Here is a 22,004-nt window from a genome sequence, read left to right as displayed (position 1 = left end):
TGGTCACTGCACTATGTACTTTTAATGCAATCTTAACTGTAATCCAGGTCATTTGGTTGTGCTATTAGATGAAGCACAGTGATAACACAATAATCTTTTATGTTTATTTATACATCTGACATTTGATCTTTTCTGGGCTTTTAAATGGTTGAAAGTGCAATGATAGACATTTGGGTGACAACTCAACCAAAAACCAGACATTGTATATCCATTGGAATTCAATTGTACTTTTAGATAGTTGACAGCATAGTGATAGTTTGAAATGTATGTAATTCTGTCCTTGAGCTGGTCTTGTTGTGTATTACGTCATGTATCATGTTCTGTGTTGGGCCCCAGGAAGAGTAGCTACTGCTTTTGCAACAGCTAATGGGGATCCTAATAAAATACCAAATAGGAAATTCAACTAACTTTTGGCTGTCTTTTTGAGTGGCTGAATATACAGTCGGTTGTAATCTCATTGATCCAACCTCTCAACCAAATATTACCCAATTATTCATGTTGAAATGATGCTGTGTGCCCAGTGGGAAGTCCCCCCCCCCCCCCCCCCCCACACGTCCAAATCCGTTCCTGATGAATTCTAAGGACAAAATCATCTATAGACAACAACCTCTTAGGCAAGTCCCATTCATAATCACACATAATATAACAGCCATTTTGGGTCAAAGAGCCTTCATGGGGGAGGTGGTTTCTCGCCCCTTCACTCACCTGCAGGTCTCTTGGCCAGGTTGAGACAGTCTGCGTGGTAGACCTTGGGACATCCTGTCTTCTTACAGGACACGATCTGTCCTCCGTCCCCACAGCTGAAACACTCGTCCTCCCTCTCCTTCGTCACCTCCTGCTGAGGCTTCCTCTTCACCAGAACCTTCTTCTTGCCCTCTTTTAGTTCCCTTCCTTCCCGTGCTTTAGATGGCTGGTTCTGGGAGACAAGACACACGCACACACAGGTAATTTAGACTGCTATATTCCCCAGTCTACCTTTAGACTGCTATATTCCCCAGTCTACCTTTAGACTGCTATATTCCCAAGTCTGCCTTTAGACTGCTATATTCCCCAGTCTGCCTTTAGACTGCTATATTCACCAGTCTGCCTTTAGACTGCTATATTCCCAGTCTGCTATATCTACCTTTAGACTGCTATATTCCCCAGTCTGCCTTTAGACTGCTATATTCCCCAGTCTACCTTTAGACTGCTATATTCCCCAGTCTGCCTTTAGACTGCTATATTCCCCAGTCTACCTTTAGACTGCTATATTCCCCAGTCTACCTTTAGACTGCTCTATTCCCCAGTCTACCTTTAGACTGCTATATTCCCCAGTCTACCTTTAGACTGCTATATTCCCCAGTCTACCTTTAGACTGCTATATTCTCCAGTCTACCTTTAGACTGCTATATTCCCCAGTCTGCCTTTAGACTGCTATATTCCCCAGTCTGCCTTTAGACTGCTATATTCCCCAGTCTGCCTTTAGACTGCTATATTCCCCAGTCTGCCTTTAGACTGCTATATTCCCCAGTCTGCCTTTAGACTGCTATATTCCCCAGTCTACCTTTAGACTGCTATATTCCCCAGTCTACCTTTAGACTGCTATATTCCCCAGTCTACCTTTAGACTGCTATATTCCCCAGTCTGCCTTTAGACTGCTATATTCCCCAGTCTGCCTTTAGACTGCTATATTCCCCAGTCTACCTTTAGACTGCTATATTCCCCAGTCTACCTTTAGACTGCTATATTCCCCAGTCTGCTATATTCACCAGTCTACCTTTAGACTGCTATATTCCCCAGTCTGCTATATTCCCCAGTCTACCTTTACTTTTTATAGTAGAACTCATCTTCATCACACAGTAAACAACTAAAAGCACTTACTTTACATTCCTCTAGATAAGAATGTCTAGTAGACAAGTAACATTTTTTATGAAAATGTTTAGCATGTTGACATTCGTCCGTCTCCGAGCCTTACCTTCGGTCGAACCCCCAGGAACCCAGAGCAGTTGGACGCTCCACATTTACATACTGTCTTCCCGTTACCAAGACACTCCAGGTTGTAGTTGAAGGTCAACTCCACACCTGCTCAGACATGTAAAAAATACACAGCAAAGTACTGTACAGGTAGATGTATTCCTATTCTAAATTAGGCCAACAGAGTTGATATCATTGTCCATCATTAAGGAACAATTAGGTTTGTTTCTTATGTCGTGTTTCTTCACAGTTACCGTTTGAATCTTTACAAAGACACTTTTTGTCACTAGGCCTAGTGCCTGAAGTGGAGTTGGTAACAGAAATGGAACCAGGCTCCAGGAGTTGGTAACAGAAATGGAACCAGGCTCCAGGAGTTGGTAACAGAAATGGAACCAGGCTCCAGGAGTTGGTAACAGAAATGGAACCAGGCTCCAGGAGTTGGTAACAGAAATGGAACCAGGCTCCAGGAGTTGGTAACAGAAATGGAACCAGGCTCCAGGAGTTGGTAACAGAAATGGAACCAGGCTCCAGGAGTTGGTAACAGAAATGGAACCAGGCTCCAGGAGTTGGTAACAGAAATGGAACCAGGCTCCAGGAGTTGGTAACAGAAATGGAACCAGGCTCCAGGAGTTGGTAACAGAAATGGAACCAGGCTCCAGGAGTTGGTAACAGAAATGGAACCAGGCTCCAGGAGTTGGTAACAGAAATGGAACCAGGCTCCAGGAGTTGGTAACAGAAATGGAACCAGGCTCCAGGAGTTGGTAACAGAAATGGAACCAGGCTCCAGGAGTTGGTAACAGAAATGGAACCAGGCTCCAGGAGTTGGTAACAGAAATGGAACCAGGCTCCAGGAGATAGTAACAGAAATGGAACCAGGCTCCAGGAGAGGCAGAAATGGAACCAGGCTCCAGGAGTTAGTAACAGAAATGGAACCAGGCTCCAGGAGTTAGTAACAGAAATGGAACCAGGCTCCAGGAGTTAGTAACAGAAATGGAACCAGGCTCCAGGAGTTAGTAACAGAAATGGAACCAGGCTCCAGGAGTTAGTAACAGAAATTGAACCAGGCTCCAGTAGGTTTGTTAGTACTTCCTCTGACCTTTGGGGATGTCCTCCAGGGCAAAGAGCCCCACCCTGGTGTCTCCGTTTACCGTCCACTTCTGGGTCTCACAGTTGGGCTGGCAGCAGTGATTCATGAACCTTGCCTGGTTCCCCTTGGGTCCAGCATCTATAATCCGGTCCTTGTCCAGAGTGAGCATGTAGAAGTTACAGATGTCGTTCTCTTGAGCATGTTTGATCCTGGCTCTGCACTCCTCCTCGTCTATCACCTCCCCCACGTACTCATTCACAAATGCACCCTGAGAGAGAGAGAGGAGAGCACAGACTCAGGTTATAATCTAGTTGATACTCAACACCTTTTACATCACAGACACAGCTGCATGGAGGCTAAATATACTACTGTAAGTCCACATCTTAAAACAAACAAAGAACAAATCGGGTGAAAAGGGCCTTGGAATTGATTTTAATTGAAAATACTTGATTTATCCCACCAGGGGCAATTATGTAGGCAGCAGTGCAGATCCGTAGCGGTGACAAGGAGGAATGGTTCTCTAAAAAAAACAGAAACACAAGGGGAACTGTTTTGTGTTGTAGTTTGATGCTCTAGTCTGTACCTTCTTGATGTCGGAGACGCCCCGTAGCCCCCAGCCTCGTGACAAGGTTCTGAAGATCTCCACCTGGGTGTACTGTCTCTTGGTGTAACTCTGGTTCAGACACCTCTCCCCTGCCAAACACACCTGAGGGTGGCACTCATACATCAACATGCGGTTGATACACTCTGAGTCCATGCCACATGGGTTCTCATCAGACGCCTTGCAGTTACAGCGCGGCACCTCCGATAGGTCCGCCGTGATGATCTGGACCTTGCCGATTGGTCGGTTCACCTGAGGGGAAGAATTAAGCGGATGCAAGTCAGACTTCTGCGTGAATTATGCATAGATCTCAAAGGGAGATTTGAGTGAAAATACTGAGGTACTATTCAATCGTCAAACATGAGAGAATCTGTAGCAGGACAAACCAAATAGGGACCAAAGAGAGGGACAGACGCAAGACAGTACCTTGATGTGTCTGTAGGGGGAGGTTTAAAGAGACAGTACCTTGATATGTCTTTGTCGGGAGGAGGTTTAAAGAGACAGTACCTTGATGTGTCTGTCGGGAGGAGGTTTAAAGGGACAGTACCGTGATGTGTCTGTAGGGAGGAGGTTTAAAGGGACAGTACCTTGATGTGTCTGTAGGGAGTAGGTTTAAAGAGACAGTACCTTGATGTGTCTGTAGGGAGGAGGTTTAAAGAGACAGTACCTTGATGTGTCTGTAGGGAGGAGGTTTAAAGAGACAGTACCTTGATGTGTCTGTAGGGAGGAGGTTTAAAGAGACAGTACCTTGATGTGTCTGTAGGGAGGAGGTTTAAAGGGACAGTACCTTGATGTGTCTGTAGGGAGGAGGTTTAAAGAGACAGTACCTTGATGTGTCTGTAGGGAGGAGGTTTAAAGAGACAGTACCTTGATGTGTCTGTAGGGAGGAGATTTAAAGGGGCAGTACCTTGATGTGTCTGTAGGGAGGAGGTTTAAAGAGACAATACCTTGATGTGTCTGTAGGGAGGAGGTTTAAAGAGACAGGACCATGATGTGTCTGTAGGGAGGAGGTTTAAAGGGGCAGTACCTTGATGTGTCTGTAGGGAGGAGGTTTAAAGGGACAGTACCTCGATGTGTCTGTAAGGTGGAGATTTAAAGGGGCAGTACCTTGATGTGTCTGTAGGGAGGAGGTTTCTTGTCGTTCCTCCTGTCCTCCTGAAGCTGTCTCATCTCCTTCTCATCCTGAAGAGCTTTGAACCGCTCAGCAGCTTCATTCAGAGCTGAGAGGAAACGGAAGTTAGCATTGTCAACTAGCTAATACATCTCAAATTGCAAACGTTCAGCCCTGCCATATGGTACCTGGAAACATCTCTATTGTTTAAGACTTGAAGAAAACATTTAGAAGGTGCAAAAAGGCATTTTAATACACTAAATAGGAATGGTTCTTTGGTATTTCTTTCTAAAAATGAAGTATATTCTATTATAACCAGGTAAAGGAGGTTTCTTTCTAACCTTTCTTGTAGATGGCGTCACAACCCTTCCCCATCTTGTCCTTGTTGTTGGCATCTCCCTCCATGTAAGGGAAGACTCGGGCCTGGTAGGTCCAGGCATAGTCCTTAGAACCAAAGAACTGAACGGGGAACTCCCCCACCTCGTGTTTCATACGGAGGATGTTCTCTGGGACGTTCTTAGGAAGACACACCTCCGCAGGCCACCACCTGAACAAAGGAGAGGAGATACAGATTTTTACATTATAAACTGATTATACAAAAACATTAAGAACACTTGCTCTTTCCGTGACATAGCTTTCACCTAGATTCACCTGTTCAGCCAGGTTAAAGAAGGATTTTTAAGCCTAGAGACACTTGAGAAATGGATTGTGTCTGTGTTGCCATTCAGAGGGTGAATGGGCAAGACAAAATATTTAATACTTTGAACAGGGTATGGTAGTAGGTGCCAGGCACACAGATTTGTGTGAAGAACTGCAACGCTGCTGTGTTTTTCACATTCAACAGTTTCCCGTGTGTATCAAGAATGGTTCACCACCCAAAGGACATCCAACCAACTTGACACAAACGTGTGAAGCATCGGAGTCAACATGGGCATCTAGGTCTGTGGCGGCCATGACATTTTGTCAGCTGGTTATTGTCATGCAAAAGACTGGCGGACTCACGGTAATTTACCGCTAATTAACATAAACATGTTTAGCATCTCCAAGCCTCCAACCTGCTGATGTGCCTTTGGAACATCTACATTTAAAAAAAGTAGAATAAATCCATTTAATACACACCATCACAGTAGATCCTCCTTTATTTATTTTAGGCAGATCTAAAGATTTCAGAAGAACAGGATATGAAATTGGCGTACTGTATGTTATCTGGCTATGCTCCAACCTATAGGCTTGTTCATTTAGCAGACAAGATATGGTTTATAAGTCCCGTGCCATTATTTTACATTATATGATTTTATAATAAGAAAAATATATAATTGAACATGGCTGAATAAAATAGGATATTTTTCCCCATTCCGGTGCGAGTGCTCATATGAACTGGCTATGTTAAACGTAAATGTAATTATTTTGAACAGGCCCTATACACTAGATTTACAGTTATTTGGCAACTTTAGCTGTGAATGATACAAACCTTAGAATTTCGTAGAAATCAAAAGATATAGTCTGCATGACGTGACTATTGACGATTTGAGAAAGTAGTTAAATAAAGCGTGCAATCTTTCCCTTACCTCAGACTGCATACGCTGTTCTCTCATCAGGTTTTTACCCATCTGTCCCTTACCTCAGACTGCATACGCTGTTCTCTCATCAGGTTTTTACCCATCTGTCCCTTACCTCAGACTGCATACGCTGTTCTCTCATCAGGTTTTTACCCATCTGTCCCTTACCTCAGACTGCATACGCTGTTCTCTCATCAGGTTTTTACCCATCTGTCCCTTACCTCAGACTGCATACGCTGTTCTCTCATCAGGTTTTTACCCATCTGTCCCTTACCTCAGACTGCATATGCTGTTCTCTCATCAGGTTTTTACCCATCTGTCCCTTACCTCAGACTGCATACGCTGTTCTCTCATCAAGTCATCAGGTTTTTACCCATCTGTCCCTTACCTCAGACTGCATACGCTGTTCTCTCATCAAGTCATCAGGTTTTTACCCATCTGTCCCTTACCTCAGACTGCATACGCTGTTCTCTCATCAAGTCATCAGGTTTTTACCCATCTGTCCCTTACCTCAGACTGCATACGCTGTTCTCTCATCAAGTCATCAGGTTTTTACCCAGCTGTCCCTTACCTCAGACTGCATACGCTGTTCTCTCATCAGGTTTTTACCCATCTGTCCCTTACCTCAGACTGCATACGCTGTTCTCTCATCAAGTCATCAGGTTTTTACCCATCTGTCCCTTACCTCAGACTGCATACGCTGTTCTCTCATCAAGTCATCAGGTTTTTACCCAGCTGTCCCTTACCTCAGACTGCATACGCTGTTCTCTCATCAAGTCATCAGGTTTTTACCCATCTGTCCCTTACCTCAGACTGCATACGCTGTTCTCTCATCAGGTCATCAGGTTTTTACCCATCTGTCCCTTACCTCAGACTGCATACGCTGTTCTCTCATCAAGTCATCAGGTTTTTACCCATCTGTCACGTCCTGACCTTAGTTCCTTTTTTATGTCTCTATTTTGGTTTGGTCAGGGCATGAGTTGGGGTGGGCATTCTATGTTTTGTACTTCTATGTGTTTGGTCTGGTATGGTTCCCAATCAGAGACAGCTGTCAATCGTTGTCTCTGATTGAGAACCATACTTTAGGTAGCCTGTTCCCACCTGTGTTTGTGGGTAGTTATTTTCTGTTTTGTGTTGTTTCACCTGACAGGACTGTTTTGTTTCTTACATTCTCGTTGTTATTTTTGTTTCGTGTTTTGTTATATTAAAATATTAACATGGACACTTACCACGCTGCATGTTGGTCCGATCTTGACTACTCTTCCTCAGACGAAGAGGAGAATCGTTACACCACCAGACTATTTTCTATTTAATCTCGTCTTTACTAATATGTAACATTTGTTTTTCAATTTAGACCGTCCCATTATCAAAGGGGCAGGAACAGGGGCAAGGTAAAAAATAAGTGTTGTCCACATGCACTCAAATAGCGAATGGAGGCCTTTCCCACCAGGTAGGCTACTTACTATATTAACCTCCTGTATCAACCACAGGTGGAGGAACATGCAGCCGCTGCTGCCCGACAGGTGATATTCCGCCCAAACTCTGTGTATGTTATGTGCTTTCCAACCCTGTTCCTGCAGCTACCCTGGGTTTCATTTGGGAAACCAAGTGAAATGTGTTCAGGAACATCCACAGTAACATGTTTTCACAACGAAACATATTTCACTAAACTGTTGACAGGCTCTCTCTCTCTCTGCGTGCTGAAGAAAGGAATGAAGGAGAGAGGGGAAAGAAATGGAAACGCAAGGTGATGAGACATCCTGTACCTAAAAGGTAATGTGTCAGCCTATTAATAAATGACCTATTACCAGGCTATTCAAAATCTAATTTCAGTGTAACTGTAGGCTTAGCCGCCCCACACAATCATTGAGCCAACAGCATCGCCAAGGCCCAGACTCATGAATAGAACGTTTGAAACGTAGCGTAAGGTAGCCATGCATAATAACCCCGTCTACACTCAGAGGCATTACTACAGTATAGGCTAGACCAATTATGTACCAAAGACATCTTAAAATCAAATTGGTTTCATGTTTTTCTACTCGGTTTCAACCTATTGATTAACTTCTTTCTTCAAATATGCAGTAGGATATATATTGCATAACGGCACAATCATTATGTTTATATTTTTTTCTCCCCTTCATCTTCAAGGTTAGACCTATGAATATGCATCAACTCTAATATGCATATGGTTGTTTTGAATGAATCATCACCATAGAAAGCGCTGTCCATTTTGTTGTGTTTGGCTTTGAAACAACAACCACAACGACCATGTTTTCCACCTGTTGTTGAACTTCTTTTTTCAAATTGATCAAATCATAGTGACAAGAGTTTTAAAAGAATGATACTGTTTTGATGATCAGTGTTTGATGTGATTTTATATTGTAGAGTATAAAATCTATTTACAATAGAGCCCTGAGTACCAGGCCATTAGGACCTGATGGAGGGACAATAGAGCCCTGAGTACCAGGCCATTAGGACCTGATGGAGGGACAATAGAGCCCTGAGTATCAGGCCATTAGGACATGATGGAGGGACAATAGAGCCCCTGAGTACCAGGCTATTACCAACCTGATGGAGGGACAATAGAGCCCTGAGTACCAGGCTATTACCAACCTGATGGAGGGACAATAGAGCCCTGAGTACCAGGCTATTACCAACCTGAAGGAGGGACAATAGAGCCCCGAGTACCAGGCTATTACCAACCTGATGGAGGGACAATAGAGCCCCGAGTACCAGGCTATTACCAACCTGAAGGAGGGACAATAGATCCCTGAGTACCAGGCTATTACCAACCTGATGGAGGGACAATAGAGCCCTGAGTACCAGGCTATTACCAACCTGAAGGAGGGACAATAGAGCCCTGAGTACCAGGCTATTACCAACCTGATGGAGGGACAATAGAGCCCTGAGTACCAGGCTATTACCAACCTGATGGAGGGACAATAGAGCCCTTAGTACCAGGCTATTACCAACCTGATGGAGGGACAATAGAGCCCTGAGTACCAGGCTATTACCAACCTGATGGAGGGACAATAGAGCCCTGAGTACCAGGCTATTACCAACCTGAAGGAGGGACAATAGAGCCCTGAGTACCAGGCTATTACCAACCTGAAGGAGGGACAATAGAGCCCTGAGTACCAGGCTATTACCAACCTGATGGAGGGACAATAGAGCCCTGAGTACCAGGCTATTACCAACCTGATGGAGGGACAATAGAGCCCTGAGTACCAGGCTATTACCAACCTGATGGAGGGACAATAGAGCCCTGAGTACCAGGCTATTACCAACCTGAAGGAGGGACAATAAGAGCCCTGAGTACCAGAGGAGATTACCGTGACTCAATGGTCACATAGAATTTTAGTGCGGTCATGACTCATGACTGCCGGTATGTCGGCAACTCAATGTTAGGAGTTGCCGACATTATTATGTTAACATGGGATTAAAGTGTCACTCAGTTGGTTCTGACCAAAAGCATGGATACTATTTCTACAGAACAGTGTTTCTTACTTGTATCTTCCCACTTTAACCCAGAGGATGTCCTTGAAGTGTGGTTTCTTCCCGGCCTTGCAGTCGTTGCAGAACCAGCTCCCCTCGGGCATCTCGATGTTCAGACACTCTTGGTGGAAGGCAGCAGGACAAGACTCGCAGCACAACAGACTGCCCCCTGCAGGGAGAAAGGAGAAGGTGCAGCTCAAACACCAAGTCAACCAGATCTGACCCAATGACCTCAGGACCCGAGGCTGAATGCTTCTTTTCACTTTATGTTTCACTTCAATCTTTTTAACTCTGTGAGGAGCGTAGGTCCTCCACATCTGATTTCCACCACATTCCTACTCCTGTTATTACTCTACTTCTAATAACAATACCACCACATTCCTACTCCTGTTATTACTCTACTTCTAATAACAATACCACCACATTTGTACACAGGTTCCTTCCTCCTTGCATAATGGACTCTGCAACACTGACAACACTCAATCAACCAACCAATCAAGTCCTATTTATAAAGAAAGGAGCAAGAAGTAGAGGTTAATGGTTCACTGTCTCAGGCAAAACCAATGTGTTGTGGCGTTCCGCAGGGGAGCGTGCTTGGGCCTGTGCTGTTTTTATTGTATATTAACGATATGAGAGATGCTTGTTCTTGCCGTCTTTTTCTTCATGCGGATGACTCCACACTTCTGGTGTCTCACAAAAGTAAAACTATGTTGGAGAGCATACTTAGCACATAGCTTACTACACTTAGGGAAAACTGAATCAATTATCCAGACCTAAATTGTGTAGGTCGTCTGAAATCAGAGTGGAGTTAGGGGGTGAGGTGCTAGGGTGTCCCAGATTAGACTGGGTTTATTTACAGGAGTATTTATGGTCCTGCGCCCAGATATCTAAGTGATTACTTTCCCCGTGTTAGGGATGCACACAATCACAGCCCCAGATCAGGTGTTTCTGCTGTGTGCTTATACGGGTTCAGGACTAATGCGGGGAAAGGCACTCTCTTGTTGTCACGACTGTCTTCGGGTGAAAGAGAGGAGGACCAAAATGCAGCGTGACGATAATCCATATTTAATGGGATACTTAAACACCGAACAAAAACAATAAACCGTCAGAAAGGAACGAAGGCGAAACAGTCCCGTAATGTGAACACTAACACATAGAAACACTGGAAACAGGAACAATCACCCACAAAATACCCAAAGAATATGGCTGCCTAAATATGGTTCCCAATCAGAGACAACGATAGACAGCTGCCTCTAAGTGAGAACCAATCTAGGCAACCATAGACTTACAAAAACACCTAGATAGGAAACATCCCCATAAACATACAAAACCCCTAGACAAGACAAAAACACATACATCACACATGTCACACCCTGACCTAACTAAAATAACAAAGAAAACAAAGAATACTAAGGTCAGGGTGTGAAACTTGTATACTGGAGCCTCAGACTGGAATGAGTTGCCTCTGTCTATAAAAACAACATCCTCTCTGGACAGCTTTAAACATAAAGTAAAAATATGTTTGATGTCTTCTGTGCTTCTTCTCTGCTTTGGTTTTATTATTTCACTGCTATACTGTGTTCCATCTTGTCCAGCCATCTTGTCCAGCCATCTTGTCCAGCCATCTTGTCCAGCCATCTTGTCCAGCCATCTTGTCCAGCCATCTTGTCTAGCCATCTTGTCTCAAGAGGACCACAATGGAAATAAGTCCCAGACTTTATTGTGTGTTATCCTTGATGATTTTTGAATTAGTAAACTAAACTAAACTAAAACATTAACATCAACCCAACCAGTCACCAACCTTCTGAGCAGACAAAGCACCAGCTGACGTTGATGTGTTCATGGTTCTTGTAGTTCTTGCGGGGAATGAAGTGGTTGGGACACAGGAAGCTGTTGTTGGCCAGGACTACGCTGCCCGCCGCCATACAGTAGTCATTAGCGTGGTACGCCACAGGGCAACGCACGCAGCGGGTCAGACGACCTAGAAGAGGAATACAGGTCAAAAACAACACACACCAAGCATCTCTACAGCCATGTTAGAATCTAGGATCCCATCCCAGACAAGCATCTCTACAGCCATGTTAGAATCTAGGATCCCATCCCAGAGAAGCATCTCTACAGCCATGTTAGAATCTAGGATCCCATCCCAGACAAGCATCTCTACAGCCATCTGATTAGAATCTCTACAGCCATGTTAGGATCCCATCCCAGACAAGCATCTCTACAGCCATGTTAGAATCTAGGATCCCATCCCAGAGAAGCATCTCTACAGCCATGTTAGAATCTAGGATCCCATCCCAGAGAAGCATCTCTACAGCCATGTTAGAATCTAGGATCCCATCCCAGAGAAGCATCTCTACAGCCATGTTAGAATCTAGGATCCCATCCCAGACAAGCATCTCTACAGCCATGTTAGAATCTAGGATCCCATCGCAGACAAGCATCTCTACAGCCATGTTAGAATCTAGGATCCCATCCCAGAGAAGCATCTCTACAGCCATGTTAGAATCTAGGATCCCATCCCAGACAAGCATCTCTACAGCCACGTTAGAATCTAGGCATCCCATCCCCCAGAGAAGCATCTCTACAGCCACGTTAGAATCTAGGATCCCATCCCAGAGAAGCATCTCTACAGCCACGTTAGAATCTAGGATCCCATCCCAGACAAACAGACCAGACCAATAATTCAAACAAAATGTCCAGAAAGCTGGAGGCCTTCAATAACACTATTTATCATTATTATATGTCAGAGGCATGAACAATTAGCGAAAGGACTTGAAAAAACAGGTGGTTTAGCCTCCGCTGCAAAAACGCAACGTGGTTCGATGAGAACACTGACATTTTGTTAAGGCAGAAATAATTTGCTGATACAGCGACACGCTCGGACAGCAGGGGACGCATAAAATCTGGCCTAATGACAATCGCCAAACGTCATTACCCTTTTTGGTGTAATATTCATCACTGTTTGGAGGCTGGAACTACTGAACGTTCAGAGAGGATGAACGGGCAGCAGAGAGGATGAACGGGCAGCAGAGAGGATGAACGGGCAGGATGAACAGGCAGCAGAGAGGATGAACGGGCAGCAGAGAGGTAGAACGGGCAGCAGAGATGAACGGGCAGCAGAGAGGATGAACGGGCAGGATGAACGGGCAGCAGAGAGGATGAACGGGCAGGATGAACGGGCAGCAGAGAGGATGAACGGGCAGCAGAGAGGATGAACGGGCAGCAGAGAGGATGAACGGGCAGCAGAGAGGATGAACGGGCAGGATGAACGGGCAGCAGAGAGGATGAACGGACAGCAGAGAGGATGAACGGACAGCAGAGAGGATGAACGGACAGCCGAGAGGATGAACGGGCAGCAGAGAGGATGAACGGGCAGCCTAATAAAGGAGACCTTTGAAGTGATTGTTTGACAATCAGATGAACCCTGATGAAGACAGCTTGTCGAAAACGTTCAACATTAAATATTTAGTTGATCCTAGAGTGTGCAGCTCTCCTTTATCTTTGAGGTGTTCCACTCCGCTAGTCAGCACCTCGCCTAAATAGGTGTGTGCTTCTTTCACCTCTTGACAATCAGATGAAAACATCATGACTGGTTGTGTTTATACCACAATAAAAGGTCATACATTATAAAAGTTAAAAGGACAAATCTTTACGACGAGACCCACAGAGATCCTATTGAGTTATTAGTGCACAAATAGAAGGTCTCGTACCAGGAAGAAATGAATTCTACTTTACCCCTCTGGTTCTATCAAAGCAGAGTGCAACTGGAACCTACTTTTAGAAGTGCAGGAGTTGAGGGGGTTGGTGATGTGGCAGGACAGACAGACGTGGAGGGAGCAGCGAACCCCTTTATTCTGGGGCTGGGTGGGTGTGTGTTTCAGGATGCACTCGTCGTGGTAGAACTTCCCACACACAGGCACCATGCACCTCTTCACACCGTCGCCAGACTTCTTACACACAAAGCACGTGTGGATCCCTGCAATGGAAAGGATACACTCTTAGCTTTGTGATACACCAAAGCAGCTTACATACATTGTGGGTGTAGATACAGAATACCTCTGTCAGATGCAGAGATATGGTCTAAGAGCATGGCCGTATCACTGTACAGGTGTAAGAACTCAGTAACACAGTGTTACGTCAAGGTGAATGTGTGTATAGGCGAGGCTGCACCAGGTGTATATGGCTCCTGTATGGTGCCAGGTAGCCTAGCAACCGAAAGGTTGCTGGTTCGAATCCCGAGCTGACTATGTGAAACATCTGTGCCCTTGAGCAAGGCATTCAACCCTAATTGCTTGGATAAGAGCGTCTGCTAAATGACTCAAATGTAAATGTACAGACAGGTGTATAGGTAGAGACTCACCTATAGTGCATTCACTACAGATAAACTTCCCTCTGGGGGCTTCTGATAGGCTGATACACTGCAGGTGGAACGCCCCACAGCACTGGCCCTCACACAGCAGCAGCTCACCTGTCCTCTCACACACCTGCAAGACACACACACACACACAGATATTTTGTGTTACGATACTCTCAAATCTCGTTCATCACTCGGCTATTGGGAAACGTCTATTTCTAAACTAATGTGATGAAAGCCTGGAAATCAAGGTTAGAGCTACTTTGACTGTTTCTGCCTCCACAAAATAGAAAGGTTGTGGCATGTTGTTGGTTGACCTACCTGACAGACATTCTCCTTCATGGACGCAGCTCCTCCTTTCTCTGCTGTGTTCTTCTTAGTGCTGGAGACCAGGGACCCTTCACCAGGTAGGGAGAAACTGTCATTCAGACCAGGAGAGAACACCTGGAGGAGAGGAGAGGTTTTATTACGCAAGTTATTACACCGCATTTTGGTTAAGGTGTGGGGGCTTAGGATCCTGTTTTACAGTACTGGTACAACTATACCTCAGGTTTGGGTGATCTCTCTCCGTTGGTGTGGCTCTCTCCTCCCACCCCAGGACTGATCTTCTCGGTCTCTTCCTTGGGGGTGAGGAGCACCGTAGGGCTAGAGGGCCGGGCAGGAGAGGAGCCCTGCAGAGAAACCATGCTCTCTGGAGGTGTCACGCTGGATACAGGCACTTCTTTCTTCACAGACTTTACCTGTCATAGAAATGAGATAATTAGATCCGTTTCAGAGTGGTACTGTAGCAGTATAGTTGTGTTAATATGGCTGTTGATTAGTTCATTCGGCCTTACCTGAGTGTCCCCGACTTCTGTCTTCTCCTCTGTCTGTCCACTCTGCTTCTTCAACTCCTTCTTCTTTGGAGGACTGAGTGACACTTCTTCTATGGTGCATTCCAGGACCTTGTGAGATGGCTTCCTTGGCCTCTTCCTCTCCAGGGATACTGGGGCTGGGAAATGAAAGACATTTAAATACCACAAATCTACTGTATATGAAAATATGAGGATTTGTTTTCATTATCATAACTACTTTACCAAAATATCTACTTTCCCTACAGAACAACAGTACTATCCCTATGGAACGACTCTCACCGATGGAACGACTCTCACCGATGGAACGACTCTCACCGATGGAACGACTCTCACCGATGGAACGACTCTCACCGATGGAACGACTCTCACCGATGGAACGACTCTCCCTAATGGAACGACTCTCCCTATGGAACGACTCTCCCTATGGAACGACTCTCACCAATGGAACTACTCTCACCAATGGAACTACTCCCACCAATGGAACGAACGACTCTCACCAATGGAACGACTCTCACCAATGGAACGACTCTCACCAATGGAACGACTCTCACCAATGGAACGACTCTCACCAATGGAACGACTCTCACCAATGGAACGACTCTCACCAATGGAACGACTCTCACCAATGGAACGACTCTCACCAATGGAACGACTCTCACCAATGGAACGACTCTCACCAATGGACTCTCACCAATGGAACGACTCTCACCAATGGAACGACTCACCAATGGAACGACTCTCACCAATGGAACGACTCTCACCAATGGAACGACTCTCACCAATGGAACGACTCTCACCAATGGAACGACTCTCACCAATGGAACGACTCCCACCAATGGAACGACTCCCACCAATGGAACGACTCCCACCAATGGAACGACTCTCACCAATGGAACTCCCACCAATGGAAACTCTCCCTATGGAACTACTCTCACCTATGGAAACTGGAACTCTCACCAATGGAACTACTCTCACCTATGGAACTACTCTCCCTATGGAACTACTCTCCCTACTCTCCCTATGGAACGACTCTCCCTATGGAACGACTCTCCCAATGGAACGACTCTCACCAATGGAACGACTCTCACCAATGGAACGACTCTCACCAATGGAACGACTCTCACCAATGGAACGACTCTCCCAATGGAACGACTCTCACCAATGGAACGACTCTCCCAATGGAACGACTCTCACCAATGGAACGACTCTCACCAATGGAACTACTCTCACCAATGGAACTACTCTCACCAATGGAACTACTCTCCCTATGGAACTACTCTCCCAATGGAACTACTCTCCCTATGGAACTACTCTCCCTATGGAACGACTCTCCCTATGGAACGACTCTCCCTATGGAACGACTCTCCCTATGGAACGACTCTCCCAATGGAACGACTCTCCCAATGGAACGACTCTCCCAATGGAACGACTCTCCCAATGGAACGACTCTCACCAATGGAACTACTCTCACCAATGGAACTACTCTCCCAATGGAACGACTCTCACCAATGGAACGACTCTCACCAATGGAACGACTCTCACCAATGGAACGACTCTCACCAATGGAACGACTCTCACCAATGGAACTACTCTCACCAATGGAACTACTCTCCCAATGGAACTACTCTCACCAATGGAACTACTCTCCCAATGGAACTACTCTCCCAATGGAACTACTCTCACCAATGGAACTACTCTCACCTATGGAACTACTCTCACCTATGGAACTACTCTCACCTATGGAACTACTCTCACCAATGGAACTACTCTCACCAATGGAACTACTCTCCCTATGGAACTACTCTCACCAATGGAACTACTCTCCCTATGGAACGACTCTCCCAATGGAACGACTCTCCCAATGGAACGACTCTCCCAATGGAACGACTCTCACCAATGGAACGACTCTCCCAATGGAACGACTCTCACCAATGGAACGACTCTCACCAATGGAACGACTCTCCCAATGGAACGACTCTCACCAATGGAACGACTCTCACCAATGGAACGACTCTCACCAATGGAACTCTCACCAATGGAACGACTCTCACCAATGGAACGACTCTCACCAATGGAACGACTCTCACCAATGGAACGACTCTCCCAATGGAACGACTCTCCCTATGGAACGACTCTCCCTATGGAACGACTCTCCCAATGGAACGACTCTCCCAATGGAACGACTCTCCCTATGGAACGACTCTCACCAATGGAACTACTCTCACCAATGGAACTACTCTCCCTATGGAACTACTCTCCCTATGGAACTACTCTCCCAATGGAACTACTCTCCCTATGGAACTACTCTCCCAATGGAACTACTCTCCCAATGGAACTACTCTCACCAATGGAACGACTCTCCCTATGGAACGACTCTCACCAATGGAACGACTCTCACCAATGGAACGACTCTCACCAATGGAACGACTCTCACCAATGGAACGACTCTCACCAATGGAACGACTCTCACCAATGGAACGACTCTCACCAATGGAACTACTCTCACCAATGGAACTCCAATGGAACTCCTCACCAATGGAACTACTCTCCCAATGGAACTACTCTCACCAATGGAACTACTCTCCCTATGGAACTACTCTCCCAATGGAACTATCTCCCAATCTCCCAATGGAACTACTCTCCCAATGGAACTACTCTCCCAATGGAACTACTCTCCCAATGGAACTACTCTCACCAATGGAACTACTCTCACCAATGGAACTACTCTCACCAATGGAACTACTCTCCCTATGGAACGACTCTCCCAATGGAACTACTCTCACCAATGGAACAATGGAACGACTCTCACCAATGGACCAATGGAACGACTCTCACCAATGGAAACTCTCACCAATGGAACTACTCTCACCAATGGAAACTCACCAATGGAACTCTCTCCCAATGGAACGACTCACCAATGGAACTACTCTCACCAATGGAACGACTCTCACCAATGGAACGACTCTCACCAATGGAACTACTCTCCCAATGGAACGACTCTCCCAATGGAACTACTCCCAATGGAACTACTCCCAATGGAACTACTCTCCCAATGGAACTACTCTCCCAATGGAACTACTCTCACCAATGGAACTCCTATGGAACTACTCTCCCTATGGAACTACTCTCACAATGGAACCAATGGAACTACTCTCACCAATGGAACTACTCTCACCAATGGAACTACTCTCACCAATGGAACTACTCTCCCAATGGAACGACTCTCCCAATGGAACTACTCTCACCAATGGAACGACTCTCACCAATGGAACTACTCTCACCAATGGAACGACTCTCCCTATGGAACTACTCTCACCAATGGAACTACTCTCCCAATGGAACTACTCTCACCAATGGAACTACTCTCACCAATGGAACTACTCTCCCAATGGAACTACTCTCCCAATGGAACTACTCTCACCAATGGAACTACTCTCACCAATGGAACTACTCTCACCAATGGAACTACTCTCCCAATGGAACTACTCTCACCAATGGAACTACTCTCCCAATGGAACTACTCTCACCAATGGAACTACTCTCCCAATGGAACTACTCTCACCAATGGAACTACTCTCCCAATGGAACTACTCTCCCTATGGAACTACTCTCCCAATGGAACTACTCTCACCAATGGAACTACTCTCACCAATGGAACTACTCTCCCAATGGAACTACTCACCAATGGAACTACTCTCACCAATGGAACTACTCTCCCAATGGAACTACTCTCCCAATGGAACTACTCTCCCAATGGAACTACTCTCCCAATGGAACTACTCTCACCAATGGAACTACTCTCACCAATGGAACTGGAACTCTCACCAATGGAACTACTCTCACCAATGGAACTACTCTCCCAATGGAACTACTCTCACCAATGGAACTACTCTCACCAATGGAACTACTCTCACCAATGGAACTACTCTCACCAATGGAACTACTCTCACCAATGGAACTACTCTCCCAATGGAACTACTCTCACCAATGGAAACTCACCAATGGAACTACTCTCACCAATGGAACTACTCTCCCAATGGAACTACTCTCCCAATGGAACTACTCTCCCAATGGAACGACTCTCACCAATGGAACTACTCTCACCAATGGAACTACTCTCACCAATGGAACTACTCTCCCAATGGAACTACTCTCCCTATGGAACTCCTCTCCCAATGGAACTACTCTCCCAATGGAACTACTCTCCCAATGGAACTACTCTCCCTATGGAACTACTCTCCCAATGGAACTACTCTCCCAATGGAACTACTCTCCCTATGGAACTACTCTCCCCAATGGAACTACTCTCCCAATGGAACTACTCTCCCCAATGGAACTACTCTCCCCAATGGAACTACTCTCACCAATGGAACTACTCTCACCAATGGAACTACTCTCACCAATGGAACTACTCTCACCAATGGAACTACTCTCCCAATGGGATGGAACTACTCTCACCAATGGAACTACTCTCACCAATGGAACGACTCTCCCAATGGAACTACTCTCACCAATGGAACGACTCTCACCAATGGAACGACTCTCACCAATGGAACTACTCTCACCAATGGAACTACTCTCTCCCAATGGAACTACTCTCACCAATGGAACACTCTCACCAATGGAACGACTCTCTGGAACTACTCTCCAATGGAACTACTCTCCCAATGGAACTACTCTCACCAATGGAACTACTCTCACCAATGGAACTACTCTCACCAATGGAACTACTCTCACCAATGGAACGACTCTCACCAATGGAACTACTCTCCCAATGGAACTACTCTCCCTATGGAACTACTCTCCCAATGGAACGACTCTCACCAATGGAACTACTCTCACCAATGGAACTACTCTCACCAATGGAACTACTCTCACCAATGGAACTACTCTCCCAATGGAACTACTCTCCCTATGGAACTACTCTCCCAATGGAACTACTCTCCCTATGGAACTACTCTCCCAATGGAACTACTCTCCCAATGGAACTACTCTCCCAATGGAACTACTCTCCCAATGGAACTACTCTCCCAATGGAACTACTCTCACAATGGACCTACTCTCACAATGGACCTACTCTCACAATGGAACTACTCTCACAATGGAACTACTCTCCCTATGGAACTACTCGCACCAATGGAACTACTCTCACCAATGGAACTACTCTCACCAATGGAACTACTCTCCCAATGGAACTACTCTCCCAATGGAACTACTCTCCCAATGGAACTACTCTCCCAATGGAACTACTCTCCCAATGGAACTACTCTCACCAATGGAACTACTCTCACCAATGGAACTACTCTCACCAATGGAACTACTCTCACCAATGGAACTACTCTCACCAATGGAACTACTCTCCCAATGGAAACTCACCAATCTCACCAATGGAACTACTCTCACCAATGGAACGACTCTCACCAATGGAACGACTCTCACCAATGGAACGACTCTCACCAATGGAACTCTCTCACCAATGGAACGACTCTCACCAATGGAACGACTCTCACCAATGGAACTACTCTCACCAATGGAACTACTCTCACCAATGGAACTACTCTCCCAATGGAACTACTCTCACCAATGGAACGACTCTCCCTATGGAACTACTCTCCCAATGGAACTACTCTCCCTATGGAACTACTCTCCCAATGGAACTACTCTCCCAATGGAACTACTCTCCCAATGGAACTACTCTCCCAATGGAACTACCAATGGAACTACTCTCCCAATGGAACTACTCTCCCTCACCAATGGAACTACTCTCCCAATGGACTCTCCCAATGGAACTACTCTCCCAATGGAACTACTCTCCCAATGGAACTACTCTCCCAATGGAACTACTCTCCCAATGGAACTACTCTCCCAATGGAACTACTCAATGGAACCCAATGGAACTACTCTCCCTATGGAACTACTCTCCCAATGGAACTACTCTCCCAATGGAACTACTCTCCCAATGGAACTACTCTCCCAATGGAACTACTCTCCCAATGGAACTACTCTCACCAATGGAACTACTCTCCCTATGGAACTACTCTCACCAATGGAACTACTCTCCCAATGGAACTACTCTCCCAATGGAACTACTCTCCCAATGGAACTACTCTCCCAATGGAACTACTCTCCCAATGGAACTACTCTCACCAATGGAACTACTCTCACCAATGGAACTCTCACCAATGGAACGACTCTCCCAATGGAACTACTCTCACCAATGGAACTACTCTCACCAATGGAACTACTCTCACAATGGACCTACTCTCACAATGGACCTACTCTCACAATGGACCTACTCTCACAATGGACCTACTCTCCCTATGGAACTACTCTCCCTATGGAACTACTCTCACCAATGGAACTACTCTCACCAATGGAACTACTCTCCCTATGGAAATACTCTCACCAATGGAACTACTCTCCCAATGGAACTACTCTCACCAATGGAACTACTCTCCCAATGGAACTACTCTCCCAATGGAACTACTCTCACCAATGGAACTACTCTCCCAATGGAACGACTCTCACCAATGGAACTACTCTCACCAATGGAACTACTCTCACCAATGGAACTACTCTCACCAATGGAACTACTCTCCCAATGGAACTACTCTCCCAATGGAACTACTCTCCCTATGGAACTACTCTCCCAATGGAACTACTCTCCCAATGGAACTCTCTCCAATGGAACTACTCTCTCCCTATGGAACTACTCTCCCAATGGAACTACTCTCCCAATGGAACACTCTCCCTATGGAACTACTCTCCCAATGGAACTCACCAATGGAACTACTCTCCCAATGGAACGACTCTCACCAATGGAACTACTCTCCCAATGGAACTACTCACCAATGGAACTACTCACCAATGGAACTACTCTCACCAATGGAACTACTCTCCCAATGGAACTACTCTCACCAATGGAACTACTCTCCCAATGGAACTACTCTCCCAATGGAACTACTCTCCCAATGGAACTACTCTCAC

At 45.8% G+C, this 22,004-nt stretch overlaps 1 protein-coding gene across 1 annotated transcript in view; it reads right to left on the bottom strand.

Moving 5' to 3' along the window:
- Positions 1-22,004, bottom strand: part of LOC115119018 (histone-lysine N-methyltransferase, H3 lysine-36 specific-like) — a 55,902-nt gene that overhangs the window by 7,552 nt on the left and 26,346 nt on the right. The window contains 13 exon segments of the mRNA XM_065019946.1: positions 706-916; positions 1,955-2,061; positions 3,050-3,308; positions 3,624-3,893; positions 4,749-4,861; positions 5,094-5,299; positions 9,819-9,975; positions 11,608-11,787; positions 13,585-13,785; positions 14,170-14,293; positions 14,485-14,607; positions 14,709-14,903; positions 15,000-15,154. Of these exon segments, the coding sequence (XP_064876018.1) occupies positions 706-916; positions 1,955-2,061; positions 3,050-3,308; positions 3,624-3,893; positions 4,749-4,861; positions 5,094-5,299; positions 9,819-9,975; positions 11,608-11,787; positions 13,585-13,785; positions 14,170-14,293; positions 14,485-14,607; positions 14,709-14,903; positions 15,000-15,154 (2,301 nt within the window).

This window comes from Oncorhynchus nerka, linkage group LG6 (assembly GCF_034236695.1).
Source record: "Oncorhynchus nerka isolate Pitt River linkage group LG6, Oner_Uvic_2.0, whole genome shotgun sequence".
Taxonomy (NCBI): domain Eukaryota; kingdom Metazoa; phylum Chordata; class Actinopteri; order Salmoniformes; family Salmonidae; genus Oncorhynchus; species Oncorhynchus nerka.
This window is presented reverse-complemented; position numbering and strand designations above follow the sequence as displayed.